Source organism: Balaenoptera ricei, chromosome X (assembly GCF_028023285.1).
Source record: "Balaenoptera ricei isolate mBalRic1 chromosome X, mBalRic1.hap2, whole genome shotgun sequence".
Classification (NCBI taxonomy): Eukaryota; Metazoa; Chordata; class Mammalia; order Artiodactyla; family Balaenopteridae; genus Balaenoptera; species Balaenoptera ricei.
This window is the reverse complement of record NC_082660.1, coordinates 133,983,169-134,002,917: the sequence shown is the minus strand read 5'-3', so window position 1 is coordinate 134,002,917 and position 19,749 is coordinate 133,983,169. Positions and strand designations below refer to the sequence as shown.

The window sequence follows — 19,749 nt, the reverse complement described above, 5'->3', positions numbered from 1 at the left end:
CCACCTGCTTGCAGCTGGCTCCGCCCTGACATGTGTCAGACTTACAAGGTGATTATAATAAAAGGATGAATTATAAGGGCTATATACAACGCCCTCTCCGGCTCTTTAGCTCTCCCACCCCATTGTGTACATCATATTTTTGTTCTTACTGCATCTTCAAGGCTTCCCCACCCCAACCCCTACCTTTGTTACTCCCAAACACGTCCTTCCAGGACAAAGCAAAATCTCTGAACTCCCATCCTAGCCCATGATCGAGCATTTCCTACCTCAAGGCACTAAATTTTCACTTCCTGGGACTACATTCACTTCTTCTGCGTCTTCCATCCAGGAGACAGCACAGATGGGTGGAGGGAGGAGGAGAAGAGTGGATGGGGACTGGGAGACACTGCTCCCCGGAACAAGGGAATTGGAAAGAAACGGTCAGTTAAATAGCCCGGCCAAATACGACCCCCCTTATGTGGGAACAGGCCAAGGGAATTCTGGTGGTTCTAGAAGAGCCATCAAAAGGGAATGCATATGCTTTCACGCATATTTCCTTTCACACCTATTCAAATCAGATATATAAACATAGGTATGCACACATGCACTTATACACATGCACGCAGAATACACCCATGTGTGTACACACAAGCACACACATACATGTCATAAGTTTACACACTCTTTCACAGGGGTGCACACATGCACACACATATGCATCTACATGTGTTTATATATACAATCTTGTACACACCAATATAGATTTACACTGATGTACATAGAACTATACAGCTTCTCAAGTGGTTGTATGTGCACATAGAACTACCTTGATGCAGACACACACCCAGGTATACACAGAAACACAAATACAGCAACACGGTTAAAAGCATAGGTGGCTGAGGGGCTGCAGTAGAGCCTGCCTATGGAGGAAGGAGGAACATAAGCTGAGTGCTTGGCGAATCTTGCTCCCTCACCTCCTCTGTCAATGAAATGGAGCTGCTTGGCAAATTGGCATGCAGGCTACTGCCTACTTCCCTTAGGAGCCCCATCCGGTGGGCAGTGCCCATGTTCAATGCGCTCGGTTCACACTCATTGGCTGGTCACTGGTCTCTTTCTGCTGAGATGCTCCAGGTGCTGTAGGATGAGGTCTGATGCCTGGCACATAATCAGAACCTGATGGAGCACCCCCTGTTGTAAAGGGGAGGAGAGACAGGGGAGCACCTCAGCTGACAGAGTTATGAGGACAAGAAGAAGGAAGAGCACCCCTGGATTCATGTCCTCAAGCATGGTACATAAATTCCATTCTTTCCCCCTCAGAACACTGGGGACAATGTACTTTGCCTTCCCTGGCTCACAGGACTCTTGTGAGGGTTCAACAATGTGATGTGTGGGTAAGCTCGTTGACACTTACTATGCACTAGACAAACAGAAAGAATCAGTATACAGATTCACAACAGTTGTTCATCTGCTATTCTAGATCAGATGGTGAACTTTCCAAACCCTAGTCTTCATTCACCAAATGCTTGCACTGTGTCTAGTGATCAACTCAGCACGTGACCTAGACAGATGTATTGAGTCCCCATTGTCAAGCATTCTGAAGCAGAAATATACGCAAGAGAAGTTCCAATCCCTCCAAAGATGCTGCCTCAATCTGAGTAATCTCCAACCCAACATCATTCACCCTCTGCGAGCTCCTGCTGGGAACATGCTCTCTCACTTACCCTGACATTTCACTCAGCACCCCTACCCACCCACCCACATTCCATTCCCAACCCCGCACCACAACACCACACTCAAAATACAACAGAAAAAATAGTGGGGGAAAGGCACTTTCAAAATCCCCCAAGTTCCCCAAAGCCAGCCGCCTGCATTTGTAAGAGATGGCTAGCCCTTCCCCAAGCCAGTCTGGCTTTCTCCTGTAAAACCCTAAGCAGAGGGTGAGCAAGGACCATAATCCCTAGGAGGAAAAAAAACCAAAACAAAACAAGAAAAAAGTAATGAAAAAGAAAACTCAACACTTCAGTGGGACAGAAAAGCCCCCAGAAATGTTTTTGTGTACAGGGCTTGGATCCTTTCTGTCCCCCAGTCTGGCTGCTCTCTGTCTTCTAAACATTTCCATTTCCAGGGGGCTTTTCTGTGCTTATTAGATGTTAGAAGGCTTTGAAAACGTGATACTATTCTGAAGAAAAGGGAAATCAATGTGCTATTTACCTCCAACTCCTCCTCAATCCCTTTCCTTCCAGCCAGAACACAACCTTTCCAACTACTCCCCACCTCATGTTTATAAAGAGAAAGGTGGAACTGATTCAACTGCCCAAATAACCACAAAGTAAAATGAAAAAAGAAAAGAAGGTAAAACGGAACCGAAAGGAGCATAGTGTCACTCTGGGACACTATGGAACTAATAGATATGGTACACCCAGTAAACAATGTTGAACACCACAAAGGCAAGAGGGAAGAGGAGCCGGGAGCACCGGTCGACCTTAGGGATGTAGTCAGGGTGAAAGAGCTTGGAAGAGAACCCTTTACTGAAGGAGCACCCAGGGCTTGGGGGGGGACCGTCATCAGACTCCGAGTTACTGTTCTTGTCTGGATCAAAGCCCATAACATTACCATAAAGGCTCCAGGTACTGTCAACATTACACTTGAGTTGCTTCTCAAGGTCCAGGTAGCCACTCTCAACTCTGACGTCATCAGGCAAGCTACGAATGTCATGAAGGGTGCTATGGATCTCATCAAGGGTGTTACGGATCTCCTCAAGTTCGTAGTTTGCTTCTTGCACACGCCTCCGGCCGTGGACAAGCAGATGCTTCCTACTGGGGCCATGGTCTTGGCTCTCATTGGAGTCGGAGCTCTCTTCAGGGTCTTCTGGGTCACAGGTCTCAGCACGGCCATGGGCCTCGGCACGGTTGCGGATTTCAGTAGGAATAACACTGTCATCAGTATCAATACCATTAACGTGAATGCCATAGCTGGGCACGGCCTGCTCTGAGGTGGACGGGAGGTCACTCAGGCTTTCTGCAGTGGCCAGCCAGGACTGGTCCGAGAGAGAAGACAGTGAGCTGAGGCTTTCTGAGGAAGCCAGAGGTGCCTGTTCTGAGATGGAGGCTAAAGAGCCGAGGCTGTCTTCGCTTGCTAGGCCAGCCCACACCCGTCTGGAGGGAGGAGAGCCATTTTCATCTTCTATGTGAAACTGGTCATCCTTTAAGGAGACAGTGGATAGACTCATGAGGTCGAATGCTGCATGAACAATCACTTTCGGGGAGCATGGGGGTGGGGGACTTTCCTCATGAGCACTTGTAACATGACTGATGGGCTCTTCCACTGAGAAAGCCACCTCTTCTTCCTGGGGTCTCTTGTGTGCAAGGTGCTGAGGAACAGGACCGAGAGGCTGTTAGCATGCAAGGGAAGTTCATGGCTCTTGCTGCCCCCCTGGGGCAGCTGCTCCCTCTGGAGTGCTGTGTAGTGGACAGAGGCAAGATCTCCTCAGGCAGGTGGGGGTAAGTTCCCTGTAAAGGAGGGACATTAACGTACTGCCAGCAGCAAAAGACTCAGCATGGCTTTCGGAGTCAAAAGAGCAAAGGAAGGAGGGTTAGGTCAGCCTCTCTGCTGTCTCTTCCTTTCAGCTTCCCTGTGTTCCCTTTCCCTCTGGCTCCATTGCCTGCCATTGGAGGCATGCTAAGTAGACCGGATGTGAAGCCCAAAGGTCTTGGGAAATCTAGCTCTGCCACTTATGACCTTGGACAATGACTCAACCTATAAAGGAGTGACGATAAATTGTTCTACTTCTTTCTTATCTGGAGTGTGTGTGTGTGCGTGTGTGCGTGTCCGTGTGCGTGTGTGTGTGTGTGTGTGTGTGTGTGTGTTTTGTATGAGGATTAAAGGAGCTAAGGAATTTGAAAGGGTCAAGTGCTAATCTTAGGTTTAAGAAGTGCTCAAGGAAAGCAGATTGTCAGTCAAAAAGCCAAACCTGCATCGCCTCTTGGTAGCGGTAGCGGGCCATGACTCTTTGGGCTCTTCTGAGTTGCCTCTGAGAGCGCTGAGGTCCTCTTCGGCTGTAGAAAAGATAGTTGATGTAGACGTATTCTAGCAAGGACAGGAACACGAAGAAGAAGCATACGACCATATAGATGTCAATGGCCTTGATACAGGAAAATTGGGGGAGTTTATTCCGCAGATGTGAGTTGATGGCGTTCAGGATGAGCATTGAAGTCAAACCTATAAACAATATAGCACAGGGTTAGTCCCCTCAGGTGGCTGAAGTTCTTGGCAAGCCATCAGGCCCACATCCCACTGGAAGGGAGCAAAGGCCATCTCTGAGACTGGGAGGGCCCTCAGCAAAAGGCCTTTAGCTTACCAGGCTTAGGGCCCTGGCTCAATTGCTGTCTTTGCTTCTCCTCCCCCATCTTTACACCCATCCTGTACTTCAATAGTTTAGTGATTTCCCATTGCTCTTAGGATCAAGTCAAAAATCTCCAGCCATGGTTTCACAGTGATTTACACGTCCAGCCCCGTTTTGCCCTATGATGGTCCTTTCCCCTTTTGCCTGCTAGTATGTAAGCTTTCCTGTAGTCCATCCCTCAGAAGGTTTTGTGACCCCTAAAATATTACGTAAATATAAAGGTTTAGCCTAGCGTGTGCTTCTAAAGAAGGAGGCTGAAAAGTCTGCCCCAAAGATGGTGAAGGAGAAAGCAGACCAGGGTCTGGGATACACAGGCATTCTGCAGAGTGGGACCAAATAAATTTGGGAGCTGATCTCTTTAGGCCCCTCCTTGGTACTGCTCAAAAGCCTTTAAAAAAAAAAAAAAAAGGCTTTGATGCTCCCCGTTGCTTATACATGAAGTTCCAACTGCTTAAAATGGAATTGCAAGTGCTTCCCAAGTCAGCCCAAGCTGTCTTTCTGCTACTCTCCCCACTTCCCCAGCTTGTGCTCCAGGCACCCTCCTGGAAGTCCTCAAAACCCAGTTTGAGCAATACTTTCTTGGTGCAGTTTTAGCCGATAAGACCTGGGTCATTACCTGGGTCATTTCCTCCTCTGGACTCTGATAGCATTTGTCTCAGCATTCCATTAGACACTTGCCAGGGGCAGCTCGTCTAGAAGCCCTCTGCTGCCTAATTGGGCATTTTGATATGTTGCTTAATCAATGTTTATTGTGTTGCATTTCTGGTCTAAATTTGTGACTTGTCCATTCATTTATGTATCCAGCAAATAATGAATTCTGGTACTTTGGACCCAACATACCAAGATCCCAACCCTGATGTTTTTTTCACATCTGTCTCCAATGTTGGTCTCTCTGCTGTGGATTGGCTGGGCACCTGTAGCGTGCCTGTTAGGTCCCATCTTGTTTCCTTGCCTGTGCAGTCACACACTGTTCCTTACTCTCAACTTTTTTCTGAGCAAGACAACCCAGGTTCCTTCCTGGGATGGGAACAGGACCTACCTACTGACACCCTGGCTGCAGAGGATTCATAGTTCATCCAAAATGATATCCAGGAAACAACAGTGGTGAGGACAGTAGGCCAATAGATCTGCACAAGGTAGCTGGTGACTTCCCTCTTGACCAGGAACCTCACTATCAGGCGCACATAGGAACCTGGCAGGGAGACACACTGGTATTAGGGTGGTAGGGCTGAGGGGATTTTCAGAGTAAAGTACAGGATGATGGAGGGGAAACCAATGGCCAGTTCAGCCTCTAATATTCCAGTCTTGGCAGTATGCAGACCTGACCCCATTTGCTGCCTAAAGGCCAGTGACAATGGCATGTGTCAGCAGGCCCATATGGCGTAGCAAGTCTGCTATCTCTTCCTTCCTTCCTCACTTTCTCCATGTCAACTGAAGTTGAAATGGGAGAGACATGAGATATTTCAAAGCTACAACAGATGGAAGGGGAGAGGCTGGCCCTGGAAGGAGGCCTGTGGAGTGTCAAACCTGGCCAACTGTTTCCACGCACATTTCCTCATTGGCAGAGGGTAAGCCATTGGGACTTTATGAAGGGGGCTTTGGAAGGTGTCCAGAACAAGAACGGAATAGGAAAGAAGGAAGAAGAGAGTCTAGAGGTCAAAGGCAGAGGTCACCAGGAGTTTCCTAGGGTACAAAAGAGACAGGAGATAGGAGAGAAGGAGGGGGTCAGACCCACCTGTGTAGAAAAACACCTCTTTGCTAGTCATCGTCTTTCCCAGGAAGCTGAACTGAGGGATGTGCAGCTTCTCAGTACCCTGGATGGCATTCCCATTGCCTTCCCAGTATAATAGGATGTCTTCAACTGTGTAGCCATCTAGGAGGGGGAAGGAAACAGAGTTAATCTCAGAAAGCAGGCATAGGCAGATTTCACACCAGAGGAACTTGTGAAAACCAAAGGATAGTTGGAACCTGCAATATTGGGGTACCTTTGTGTTTTGTGGGTCTGAGCATAGGGAAGGGGGGCACAGGGAAAGAGAACTCTCAGTTTGAAGTTTCTTATCCAGGAAGGAAAGCACAGCAAAGAGATGTGCTCCTACCCATTAGCTTGTGCACAATTTTCCCATAGCTAGGCACATTTCCCTATGGGACTCTTTATAGCCTAAAGGCCACCTTCTCCCTGATACCATATGTATATATACCCCTCTCTGTCTGTCTCTCTGTCTCTATCTATCTATCTATCTATCTATCTATCTATCTATCTATCTATCATCTATCTATCTATCTATCTATCTATCTATCTATCTATCTATCTAGGAGAGAGAGAAATGGGGGAGGAAGGGAGTAGGGGAGATATGCAGGCCCTCTCGCTGTCAAGTTTGCCTTTGGCTTCCTCATGGCCCCAACCCCAGGTAGGGAAAAAAGGGGCCTTGGGAGACATACGTACAGCTTTCCACCTCCAGCTTGCAGGTCTGCTTGTCCAGAGGGAATTTTTGCAGATTCATGGAACAAGCTGCTGTGGTGGTGAGTCTGCAAAGGAAAAGCAAAAGGAAGAGAAAAGTGAGTCAAGCCCAGGCAAGTAACTGTTCCTGAGAAAACTGAAGGGGTGGGGTGGGGAGAGGCACCCCAAGGACTGACCCACCTAACACCTTCCCACACTGCCCACCTTAGAGCTGGGACCTCCTTCCCTCCCTTTCTTCTTTCCTTCTTTCTCCTCCCCACCCCGCCCCCACCCCTCACTCTTCCTTCCCTCCTAGAGGAAAGATGAGTTGCAGTTGTGTAAGGAGGAGAGAGGGAATTTGTATGTGACAAAGACACCCAAAAGTCTGGTAGGACTTACACAGATGACAACAGATGTATGGCATGTCAGGAAACCTCAGGGTGTCAGAATGGGAAGGGTCCTTGAGGAAACTGAATGCAGAGACAGAAAGAGGACTTTCTTGCTGAAGGAGCAGCAAAGCTGTCAGGAGGAAACCGCTACACTGAAGCAGCTGAAGCACCAGATCTGATGTGGCGTGCCTGTGTGTGGCGTGCGGGTACCAATGTGGGCAGTGGCCCCGGCCTACCTTTGGCCATGGGAGCTGCTCCGGCAGCAATCCCATCTCTGTGCATCGGCTTATGAGGGTACTGGGGCTTAGCAAAATGCCAGTGGGTGTAAATGGATAGGAGGGATTAATATATCTGAGGTGAGCTATGGAATGGGACTTCAAGTTGTCACGTGGTAGGTCCAAGAGAGGAATCTGAGGAGGGATCTTGGAAGACCTGGGGAAGTGGGAGAAGTGAACAATGGGGAAGAGGATAATTAGAAAAGTTCTTTGCAGCCCCAGCTGGGAAGCTCTGGCCCCTTCCTTGTCCTGCCTTTCCCAGTTGCTGATACCACCCTTGTCCCTTTCAACTCTTGAAGTGATTTCCATTTTGTACAGTGGGTAGTGTGTGTGTGTGTGTGTGTGTGTGTGTGTGTGTGTGTGTGTATTTCTCTCCCTTCTGTGAATTCTACATGAACATTAATCAGCTGAGGCCCCCTTTGTGACCAGTGACCTGTTCCCTGTAAGCTTTGTTGTTCTCTGACTCCAGTGCCTTGGTCCATGGGAAAGTGGATGGAGAAAGAAGAGGGAAACAAAGGGATACAGCAAGAGCACCCCAGAGAAAGAGATCCAGAGAAAGAGCTGTACCCTAGTAGCTACCTCTTGGAGAAATTTTCTGAGCTAAATTTATGTCTCATGCTTGTCTTAAGAGACGGTTTGTAAGAGATGAGGCTGTGCGGAGGGCTTTGGTGACCGTCTGCTATGCTATAAATAGGCCAGTGAGGAGCTCCAGTGTGCACACATTCTGTTTGTACAAAGCCATAGGCAATAGACGCACACTGTGCACCCTTGGGTCCCCTGCATGTTGCATATATGATCAATGGCAGAGACCAGTCCCCCTCCTTCACTGCATGGGAGAGAAAAGACACAAATAATTAACAGAATATACATTCAATGCTAAGGCAAGGGAGAGCTCTTCCAGTTGAGAGTATCAAAGATGATTTCTTGACAAAGAGGGCATTTGAATTAGGGACTGAAGGATGGGAAAGCTTCAGACTTGTGGAAAGAGGAACGGGTCATTCCAGACAGAAGCAACAGCATAAGCCAAGGCATGGGGACAGGACAGCCAAGGATGGCTGTGGGAAACTCTGAAGGTTCCACTTTGACTACTGAGTGAGGGGGGCAGTGAAAGAGAGATTTGGAAAGCAGTGGGCTCCTCTGTGTGTCCCTTGGAGAGTGTTCATGGGATAATTAGTGGGAAGAAGGTAGGCTGTCACGGTGATCCCCAGGTCCCTGGGGAAACTCACCGGATGCCATACCGCACCGTTCCATCTGGCTGAAGCTGAAACACGCGATTTTCCACAGTCACATCATGCACAAAAGCATCCTTGCTATTTAGAAAGTAGCAGTCAGGGACCCACAACTTCTCAAGCATCTGATAGTCCAGGGTCAGGTTCAGATTGGTCTCATGGTATGCTAAACGTGGATCTTTCCAGGTCTGATGAAAAAACATTGTAATAGTATAGTCCTGAGGAAAGAAAGGTAAATCCTAGTTGTAAGTGAGGTTGCCCAGCTTTCTGTCCTCAGTGTTTGTGTGTATGCAGGTGTATGAAATACATCCTAAATATAGATGCGTAACGAAACATATGTAAGAGTGTTCAATGTTACGAATAATAAAACGAGCCCCATATAATTAAAATTCAGGTTAAGAAATAGAACGTTCCCAATAACTATCAATCTTCAACGTGTCTCTTGCAGAACATATTTCCCACACCTCCCAGCAGTAACCATTATCTTAGATTTTAATGATAATAATCCCTTGCTTTTTCTATTTTTTCTCTATGTTTTCCTAAGTTTTATTGTCTACCTATTTCTAAGAAACATAATGCTTAGTTGGACTTATTTAAAGTTTTTTTCTGAATGGAATCACACTCTATGTATTCATAAGTTGCTTCTTTCACTCAACATTATGTTTGTGTGTTTGCTCAGGTGGATGTGTGTAATTAAAATTTGTTCACTTGCACTGCTGGATACTATTCCCTTATATGAATATACTACATGTATTATTATGTGATGACACCATACATATCAAAATCGCAATGAAATAAAAACTATAAAGCAAAATTCCAGTTTATACCCCTATAAAGTGCAGATAAGAGTTCCCAATGCTCCTGCCTTGCCAACATTGGTATTGTCTGACTTTTGACTTTTTGCTAGTCTGGTGGATATGTAATGGGTTCTCACTGTGGTCTTATTTTGCATTTCACTGATTAATAATAAAGTCAAGCATCTTTTCATAAGTTTATCTGCTACTTGGTTTTCTTCACAAAAGTGAAGTTCTTGTTTAAATTTTCTGATCATTTTTCTATTGCTTTAAAAATATTCTCCTCAGGAATAAAGATGCAGACGTAGAGAATGGACTTGAGGACACGGGGAGGGCGAAGGGTAAGCTGGGACAAAGTGAGAGAGTGACATGGACTTATATATACTACCAAATGTAAAATAGATAGCTAGTGGGAAGCAGCCGCATAGCACAGGGAGATCAGCTCGGTGCTTTGTGACCACCTAGAGGGGTGGGATAGGGAGGGTGGGAGGGAGACACAAGAGGGAGGGGATATGGGGATATATGTATATGTATAGCTGATTCACTTTGTTATACAGCAGAAACTAACACACCATTGTAAAGCAATTATACTCCAATAAAGATGTTAAAAAAATAATATTCTTATTAATTCACAGGAATTATGTGTATTTTCAATACCAGTCCTTTGTGTTGCAAATATTTTAGTCCAATCTGAATTATCCTTTCAAACTTGTCATACTCAAGTTTTGCTTTTTTATTTTGCAAAACAGAAGTGCCAGAAGTTTTGGCTAAAGAGAATATTAATATAGTCTAGTTACCAGTATTTCTTTTTATAGTTTGTGTTTTCTGTATCTTTTTAAAAAAGTCCTTACCTATCTCAAAGACACTAAAAGAATAACCTATATTATATTTTAAAAACATCATAAGCCGTTCACTTTTATGTCTGTAATACATCTGGATTTATTTATTTTTAATTTCAGGTGGCTGTAGTTTCCAAAACCTACTGTGTTCCTCCATGTGGCCTCTGCTGCAGGTCAGAACAACAGGCTTATGACCCTGCTCCTTGTCTCATGGCTGGAGCTGACACACTTACCATAGTCATTTCTGAGATCTGTTCAATACTGGAGACATAGATAGATACTCCCACTGGCACAGGGGCACCTACAATACAGGAAGACACTATTACATGCAGGGTAGGAAAAAGGGTAAAACATGGACTCAGGAGCCAGACTGCCTGAACTTTGAACCCCATTTTGGCACTTACTAGCTATGTGACCTTGAATAAACTACCTAACCTCTCTGAGCTTAGTTTCCTCATGAGTAAAATGGGAATAATGATAGCACTTATCTCATAGTTAATGCAAGCCAAGCACTTAGGGTAGGGCCTGGCTCACAATATGCTGAAAAAAAAGGGTCAGGCCAAAATGAAGAAAAAAATAAGGGAATGAAGCACTCTTTTTCTAAACGTTTTCTTGATAAAAAACTTAAGAGCAATGAGCCCCAAAGCAAGATTTGTGGTGCGCATGAGCATATTTGTGTGAGTTCATGTGAGTGTGTCCATGTGTGAGCGAGTGTGTGTTTTTGTGTGAATGAATGCGTGAGCTGTGTGCATGAGTGTATGTGAGCATGTTCACATACCTGAGTAAATCTGTGCGTGTATTCATGTGCAGGTGAATGTGTCAGTGTGCACATGAGTGTATGTGAGCATGTCTGTGTGTGAGAGAAGGCATGAGCATGTTTGTATGCTTGAGTGTGTTGTGTGGGAGTGAATTATGAGTGAATGTGTTTGTGTGATCACGTATGAGAGAATGTGTGACTGTGTGAGTGTATGTGAGCTTGTTAATGTGCAAGGGAATGTGTGAACATGGGTGTGTTTGTGACCTTGTTTGTATGTGTGTGAGTGAATTTGTGAGTGTTTTCATGTATGTGAGCATGTTTCTGTATAAGTGAATGTGTGAGCACATTTCTGGGTGAATGAATGTGTCAGCATGTGTGTGTATTTGAGTGTATTGTGTGGGCGTGAATATGTAGGTTATTTGCGTGAGCCTGTTCACTTGTTAGTGTATTTGTGAGCATGTCCATGTGTGAGTGAATGCATGATTATGTTTGTGTGTGTAAAGCTGTGTTTGGGAATGTAAGTGAACTTATGGGTGTATGTATGTGTGAGTGAGCATGTTCATTGTGTGAATATGTGAATGTATTTGTGTGTGTGACCTTGTTCACATGCAAGTGATAAGTGTGATAAATGATTACACTTCTACACTCACACCCATCACACTTATAACTGTGAGTGTGTAAGTGTGGGTGTATGTAAGCATGCTTATGTGCCTGAGAAAATCTGTGAACTTGTCCATGTGAGTGTGGCTGAATGTGTGAGTGTGTTTGTGTGTGAGTGAGTGTGTGACCATGCTGACGTGCAAGTGAACCCATGAGCATATTCATATGTGTTAGCATGTCACTATACAGGTATGAGTGAATGTGTGAGCATGTCAGGTGCGTGTGTTTCTGAGTTGGTAAATGTGTCGACATGTTTGTGTGTGTGTGCATGTGTGAGTGAACATGTGGGTATGTTCATGTGTGTGAATGACAAAGCATGTGTGAGTGTGTGTGTCTATGTGTGTGAGTGAATTTGTGTTTGTATGTGTGGGGATGTTTGTGTTCAAGTATAAGTGAATGCATGAGCATGAGCATGTGGATGTATGTGGGTGTGTGAATGAATTTGTGAGTGTGTTTGTGTATGTGAGCATGTTTGTGTGAGAATGAACGTATGAACATGTTCATGTGTGTATGCAAATGTGTGAGCATGTGTGTTAGTGTATGTGAGGGTGTATATGTGTGTGAGTGAATTTGTGTGTTCATGTGAGTGAGTACATGGGTGAGGGTGTTTGTGTGTGTTAATATGTAACTGTGATTGAATTTGTGCGTGTACATGTGCATGCGTGCATGTGTGTGTGTGTGTGTGTGTGTGTCTCTGTTTCTGCCTCCTGGCTTTCTTTTTCAGGACTAGGTGTTAGTGCTGCCCATTCAAATGTGATAATGGATGTGCAAATATGTACTAAACTATAAAGTACTGTGGAAAAATACATTTTAATTGTTTCCTCATTGACTCAAAACTCTCTTCACCGGGCCTCACAGCTAAGCCATTATTCTGTGTGTATTACATCACGTTGCTGTTATGGAAACACGTGTGACGCTTCCAATTCAGCCTGCTGGCTTCACTGCAGGCTGGCTGACTAGAAGCTGAGCTGCACAGTGCTATTGGGAACCCACGTATGAATGGCAGCTGAGAAGTAAATGGGCCTCCGTGTGAAGGCATAGCATTCACAGCTATGTAGTGACAGGGGTTTCTAGAAAGGCAGTTTTTTTTATATTACAGCCTTTCAGAGTCCCCACATGCGTTTAGATGAGGATGGAGGCTGTGTTACGCAGGCAACAAGCCCCAGAAGGGCCAGGCAGTCATCCCCTCAACTACCTCACTCTAGTGTCAAACTTATAATCCTAGACCATTCTGTGTCACTCAGGCAATCCAATCACTTACAGCAGAATCCTGGGGACCCGAACCCTAAAGTGCCAGGGCTCAGCTTTGTCCAAAGACTCCCAGTTGAAGAGGCAAGTGAGAACTGAAGTGCAGTCCACATTCCCCTCACCAAGGCATGAGTCTTGGCCCAGGATTGTGGCCTGGAGGAAGGGGACCTGGGATCTTTTTCTAATTTATCCACCTAAATTAGGAGGGAATACCTTATGTGCTAGTAGTGGTCAGAACAAGAGCTTAGCTAAGATATCCCACATCCTTACAAGGATAACAGAGGGGAACAAGATGCTTCCGGGTCAGGTATCTAAATGCTATCTCTGGGGTGATGGCCTCTGTCCCATATTCCGTCGCTGTCCTTCCTGATGGACTCAGGAAGGCAGAAAAAGTGGGAGGGGGTAATCACTTCCCTCCCTCTTGGAAACTTTGCTACCCCAACTCTACTTCCTCCCTCGCATCCATCAGAGTAGCAGAGGAAGAGGAGGTAAATGAAGGAATGATGAAGATGTCCCATTTATTCCTTCACTCCACACCTATGTCATACCAGGTGATGGGCTAAGCAAAGTCCTTAGGGGCCTGCCTTTTGCAGCACTATGGAGTCCCACTTCTCTTGCTCAGAAAGAAGCAGCTTTGTTAACTTTCCCTGGCCCCTCCTCCTCCTCTTCATCCTCCTTCTCTTCTCAAGGAAGTAATGTCTCCCATTTGAACCTAACCACAGTTAGGTCATGTCTCTGCATGTGGGGGGCGTGTGCGCCTGCGTGTTAAGCTCTGAAACTCTACTTAACTTCAGACACAGAGGGAAATTTGACTCTGTGTCTAGTGGGAGTCATGGGCTACCCCAACTCTAAACCCCCTGGCCCAGCTCTCCAATTGACTGCCTCCCCGCCACGCAATAAAACAGCCCCAGACTTAGAGCCTGTAGTTCCTCCTTCTGTCTAAATGCTAGAAGGTCCTGCATTGTCCTTGCCCTCCCACCTTCATCTACTGTTTGGCCAAACTGGGGACCCAGCTATTCCCATACTCCCCAGGTCTGCATGCCCATAAAGCTTAGGTAACCCAGGAGGTTAGGCATCAGGTGTAAACAAATCCAAGTTAGCTAAAAAAATGGCGGTGGGGTGCCTTGGAGATACCATTGGCCAGCCTCACCTGACAATCCCCAGAGGGTGGTCCTTGCCTCTGTTCTGTCCCCATAGCCCCGGATGCCTGCAGAGATGGCAACCTGAAGCAGTGGGGAGAATGTGCTTGATGTACTTGAATGGCTGTTGGTTAGCCTTTGCTGAGAAATAGGAAAACAATGAATGGAGAAAATGTAACAGCTACACCCTTGACACCCACTGTTGCTTGGTGCAACTGGTCCAAAACCAGTGTCATGCAATGGAGTGCTCGCTGTGCCCTAACACCTGAATTCCTATAATGAACGAACTTACCTTCTGCCCTCTCCACTCCAGCCTCCCAGTCCCCAGTGCACACTCACCTTGGGTCCAGGGACTGCACGGCCTTCTGCCCTCACACTTGGAGGAAGCAAAGCAGCAAATGGGATACCAGTCAAATGTCCCACCTCCAAACCTAGGGCATAGGGCGATCAACTTGGTTTTCAAGGGGGCTCCCTAGGCAAATCACAGAGCCCTCAGTGGTCTAGCACAAAGGCAAGTGCTAACAGCTGTGTGCCCTTTAGGGTGGAGGCTTTGTGTATTCAGAAGACCTCTATTCATAGGTACAAATGTGAATATTAGCATTCATTAACCCTTTAGGTTCGATGTCTAGTTCTACCACCTGCAGGAAGGAGAGTGCTTTCTCTGACTTAGCCGCCCTATTTTTTAGCTCTTTCTCTGTTTCCTTTGAGCCAAAATGTGACTAACGTCTATTTAATGCACCCTTCCTCTTGTCTGTCCTTGGTCTAGGTTTCTTGGGCGTCCCTTCAGCCAGAGAATGCTATTCCTGTTCTGTGGGGTCGGGGAAGGTTGCCTGTCACTTTAAAGCTGTGTGATGGAAGCCAGTCACCCTTTCCAAAGCCAGGGGTGGGGGGAGGTGAGGCTAGGCAGAAATAAGAGGAGAAACTGATGTATTGGCTTCCTGGAGGTTTGTATTTCAGTTTCCTTGTCATTTCTCATCTTTGTGCTTAAGATCTGAGTGCTAGGCTAAGGAGTTTAGATTTTATTTTGCAGTTAAATAAAGCCATCAAAAGTTCCTGAGGTGATCAGGTGGGATTCATAAAGATCACGCTGACTGCAGTGTGTTGAATAAACTGAACCTGGTAGGGGCTGAAGGCTTGGGGAGGGGGACCAGAAGCAGAAGTGCCTGGGACCCAGGTGGGTGAAGTAAACTAGGCAGAGAAGACCATGCCCTTAGTTTTAAGCCAGCTGAATGGGGTAAGTGCCCAGGGTGCAAAGAATGTGTTCACAGGTGGAACACGTGTCCTCCCCATAGATGGAGCAGAAAACTCTAGCATGAGAAGCACACCTGGTGTGATTAGTGCTTCTCCAGCCACCCCAGGGAGTGTGCTTCAGGCTCCGTGCCACTGTAAAGGAGTGTGGAGGGGGCAGAGGCCTCTTGCATTAGAAGGCAGAGAAGTGGGAGAAATTCCAGGGGCAGAGTGAAAGGCCTGGGGGTTGGGGGCCTGGGAGTGCTCTGCTACAGGTCTCTGCAGGGTCGGGAAGGTGGGGTTTGGAGAGGCACAAGTGTCCGGTCTAGAGGACTGCTCCTGGTCAGCTCGCTGGGTGGGGCTGGCTTGTTGTGTCTCAGCTCTAGTATCTGGACGTGTCTTACCTCCAAAATTGGGCCTCAGACGGACGTCATATTTCGACAGCACCCTGTCCAAAATCTTGTGAACCATAGCTTCATTTGCACAATTTTTGCTGAAACAGAGAAGTCATTGGTAAATATTGGTCATCAGTGAATGCCACACTGCTTCTCAGAAAACAAACAACAAAGAGCACCCCAGGCATCAACTTGCCAGGGCCTTCCCTCCTGCACACATGCAGACATATACAGCCATACATGTACACGTCTCTCCCCGCTCCCCTCCGTCCCTGCAGTGAGTCAGCCAGAAGCACAGCATGACGCAGACTCCTCTTTCCCCCTCCTCCTCCCCAGCTTTTATCCAAAGCGTGGGGCCTAAAGACTGGATCCTTGTTACCAGGCAGAACTGGGGTGGGGGGTGGGGGGAAACTGTAGGGGAAGTGGAGAGGAGAGGGTGTGGGCAGGTGTGAGCCCTCACATAAACGTATTACTTCAACCCCCTAAGGAGCCCCACTTTACCATCAGCCTGGATGCAGCTTTCCAGGTTGGTGGGAGTCCTCTTTCCAGGGGCACCTGATTGCCCCAGGAAAGGTCATCTTTCACCCTCAGTACTCCCATGAGCTGAGCCCACCAGTCTATGTTCTCTAGCTCAGTCACATTTCCCCTACCTAGGCTAGGGCCAGCATTTTGTTGTCACGTCTATGTGAATCTTGCTTTTGTACACCTCTGTTTCTAAGACTTGGCATATTACATATGACACAGAGAGAGAGCCTTGCTCATGTAGCAGAGTTTTATGACCCTCATAAATCACCATTTTTGATTCTTGGGGTTCAGGGCTGTCCTCAAAAACACATGTATTCTTGGAGCAGGCATCTCTTTGGCTAAGCATGTGCTTCCAGCCTAGACGTGTCTTGGGTGAGCACATGTAAATGGACCCAGCGCAACCCCGCAGAGAGCTGGCCTTTCCAGAAGTCTCTGATGTGCTCTCCCAATTCACCTAGTCCTTCATGGGGGGCTCTTTTCCCCAAAAGGGGCTTGTGAATGAGAATAGGCCCTGGGCATCACTATGACTCTTAGGATCTTTGATGCATTGACTATGGAACATCAGCCTCTGCAAATCTCTCTCGTGTGTGTGTGTGTGTGTGTGTGTGTGTGTGTGTGTGTGTGTGTTCACTAGCGCAGTTTGGTATGTTGGGTTGAGGACATTGCAGAGCTGTCTGCTGGAACCTTGCCCAACTATCCCCCCTTTTCCTAATACATGTTCATTTCTGGTTTGCCATTTAAAAAAATTATTCTCAATCATCTTTTAAAAAAAATCTCATCATCTTTAATGACAAAATTTCAAACTGTGCACATGAATGATTCCTGAATTAAAGCAACGCATTTCTGCCTGTTTAGGACCACACACACATTATCTATATGCCAGCGCTCAGGATCTGTGGCCACCACAAATACACATTTCCATGTGATCTACATGTAAAGCCTGACTGTTTAACATCTCTTCAGTTATTTGCAGACCCAAACAAACTTGAAATCAAACAGCTAATCTTCAAATGTTTTCACAGGAAGCAAGTACAAAAATGCACCCATCTCAGGCCACAAGGTTATATGCTACACAGCCACCGATCGCACTGTCTGGGCTACGATGAGGTTGAGTCAATAATTTCTATCTGCAGCATCGGAAAAGGTCCCTCACTACTCAACACACACATTCAGGAACACACGCACGCACCTCATGGAATAGAAAAAAAAAATCCAGACTCAAACAGGTGTCTCTACTGTCTATGTTTTGTGAATTTCTCATCACCCTGTACCCCCATCCCCCAATCCTACAGGTGCCAAAGGACGTGACTGGGAAAAGCTACTAGGGGCCTTGGTCCCCGGGGATGGATGGCAGACCTTGGGGTGAGAGCATCTTTCCCCCCACCCCCCAGGGCTGCAGTTTGGGCACACGCAGGTCTCTGTCAGGTCAGGCGCCGCAGTAACAGGTGGGCTGAAGCACAGGGCCCCCGGCGGCCCCCACTTCCATCCCACCAACCTCCAGGGACCTGTAGGCAGAGCCCGCACGCCAGGGCTCAGCGAGCCCGGGTCCAAGTCTTCCCCAGCCCGCTCCGTCCAAGAGGTCCGAGGCTGCCCGTCCTCTCCTGTCGCCGCCATGCCCAGCCTGGCGGCTCCCGCTTACCACTTGAAGAGGTCCAGGACGACATCGGGCACGGCGGAGGAGAGCTCGAAGTGGAATTTCGGGGCGGGATTCAGGTCGTTGCCCTCCGCGAGCCAGGCTCTGACGAGCAGCAGGAGCACGGCGGCTCGCAGCGTCCCACGGATGCCCATGTGGCTACGGCCGTCCGCCGCCGGGGAGAGGGACGGGGTGTGGGCAGTGCGGGGAGAGAGGGAGCTGCGGGGTCGCTAGGAGTCGCCTCTAAGGAGACAGTAGCGAGAGTATGGGGAGCAGGGAGCGCGGGGTTAGGACCGGAGCCCAGGACCCAGGGGGAGCAGTCCTCCAGTACCTCTGCCCGACGCAGCGCCCTCAGGACGCGCCCGGCAGGTGCGAGGTGCGCTCCGTCTGCGGCCGCTCCAGGCTGCGACTGGCCACCCAGCCTGGCGCCCGGCTGGCTCCGCCCACTCCGACGGTAGCACTGGCAGAACCAATCCGGCATGTGCCAGGAGCCGCACAAAAAGGCGCGCGCTCTTGCCTCCGCCCGCAGCCAGCGCACCGCCCGCCCCCGCCCCTTCGGGCCTCTGCAGTCGTCCCCCTGCTAGCAACAGACACAGACAGGGGCGGGGCCGGCCCGGGGGAGGGGGAGGGGGAGGGGAATCGGCTGCAGCGGGGCTGGGCATGCATCCACACCTAGGGCACCCGGTGGGTCCTGCTCTTTCTCTCTGCAAAAATGCAAAATGTGCGTTTCTTTTGGAAGACCGTGTGCCCAGGAGTCTGTTTTTTTGTGGTGAGGGAGTGAGGTAATTAGACTGCCCTGGCTGAATCTACGTTCTGATAGAGCTGGACACATTTGGGTCCCGAGGACAAAGCTCAGGGAACTGGAAGGGTTCACCAACTGGGATCACGCTGAGATGTGACTGTCCCATAGCCAGGGCTGACACCATGGAAGGGGAAGAAGGCAAAGACCAGTGTTTCAGATATTCAAGGGAGTTAGTCCCTGGAGAGCAGGCAACTCATGCTCCTGCACTTTGGGCCCATCATGTGGAAAAGCCTGGAATTTTAGCTATTCTTTCCACTACCTCAAACACTCTCCTATGAAACAAAAGGATCTCAGAGGATAGGGAAATTCCTCCACCCAATCCCCTCTGTCCTTCCCTTCTCAGATCCTTGACAAAGCAAGCTCAGAAAGACGTCCTTCAGAGCACATGGGCCAGATGGTCAATCAATAAATAGACCTCAGTCACGTTCACCAATGCTGAACTTCCTAAGGCATGCCACTGAGAAGGGTTTCAATGAAAATGGATTTTAGGTTCACTCTTGGTTAGCTAAAACATTCACACAGAGATATAGCCCTCTTCTCCTTTCTCTCAGTATTTGGTGAAGTGAGTTGGGACTCCTTGTGCTCAGAAAACCTTCAGTTGCCTGGTTGGTTGAGTGTTTCCCACACTTAAGTGTTTAACTCTTTATCCCCACTTTCTTAACCATCTTAGAACCAAACTTTAAAAAAATCTGTCTCATAGTTCCCTGCCTTTTTTAACTAGCAGAACACCTTTGCACCTTCCTTTCCCTTCACCCCACTATTGCAGCAAATGGTCTCCTTCTCACATGAGTGTAGAAATAAAAGAAGATGGTGGAACCTCCATGTCACTGACTATTACATACAGGAATGGATCAATAAAACTCATCCCTACTGCTATTAATTCTGCCCCCATTGTCTCTGGTCATCCAGGCATCCTTGTAGAGACAATCCTTGCTTGACAAAAGTGGGAATGGTTATTCCGGGTCATTTTGTCCAACCATCTGGATTGTAATATGGAGAAACTGAGGCCCAGGGAAGGA

The 19,749-nt window shown here is 47.6% G+C and overlaps 1 protein-coding gene across 1 annotated transcript; it reads right to left on the bottom strand.

The window, feature by feature from the left end:
* Positions 1-2,380: 2,380 nt before the first annotated feature.
* GABRQ (gamma-aminobutyric acid type A receptor subunit theta) lies at positions 2,381-18,083 on the bottom strand. The gene is made up of 9 exons (XM_059911477.1): positions 17,935-18,083; positions 15,780-15,868; positions 10,578-10,645; positions 8,709-8,929; positions 6,825-6,907; positions 6,117-6,254; positions 5,421-5,573; positions 3,954-4,197; positions 2,381-3,203 (listed from the first exon to the last, which is right to left on the bottom strand). Exons 1-9 carry the CDS (start codon positions 18,081-18,083, stop codon positions 2,381-2,383), a joined length of 1,968 nt encoding a protein of 655 aa, XP_059767460.1.
* Positions 18,084-19,749: the final 1,666 nt, after the last annotated feature.

Coding starts and splice junctions, on each gene's coding strand:
- GABRQ (XM_059911477.1), bottom strand. CDS start 18,083: ATGGGCATCCGTGGGACGCTGCGAGCCGCCGTGCTCCTGCTGCTCGTC. Junction 8,930..10,577: donor AGATCTCAGAAATGACTATG/GTAAGTGTGTCA, acceptor TTCTTTCCTCAG/GACTATACTATTACAATGTT. Junction 6,255..6,824: donor CAAGCTGGAGGTGGAAAGCT/GTACGTATGTCT, acceptor TCCCCCTCCTAG/ATGGCTACACAGTTGAAGAC.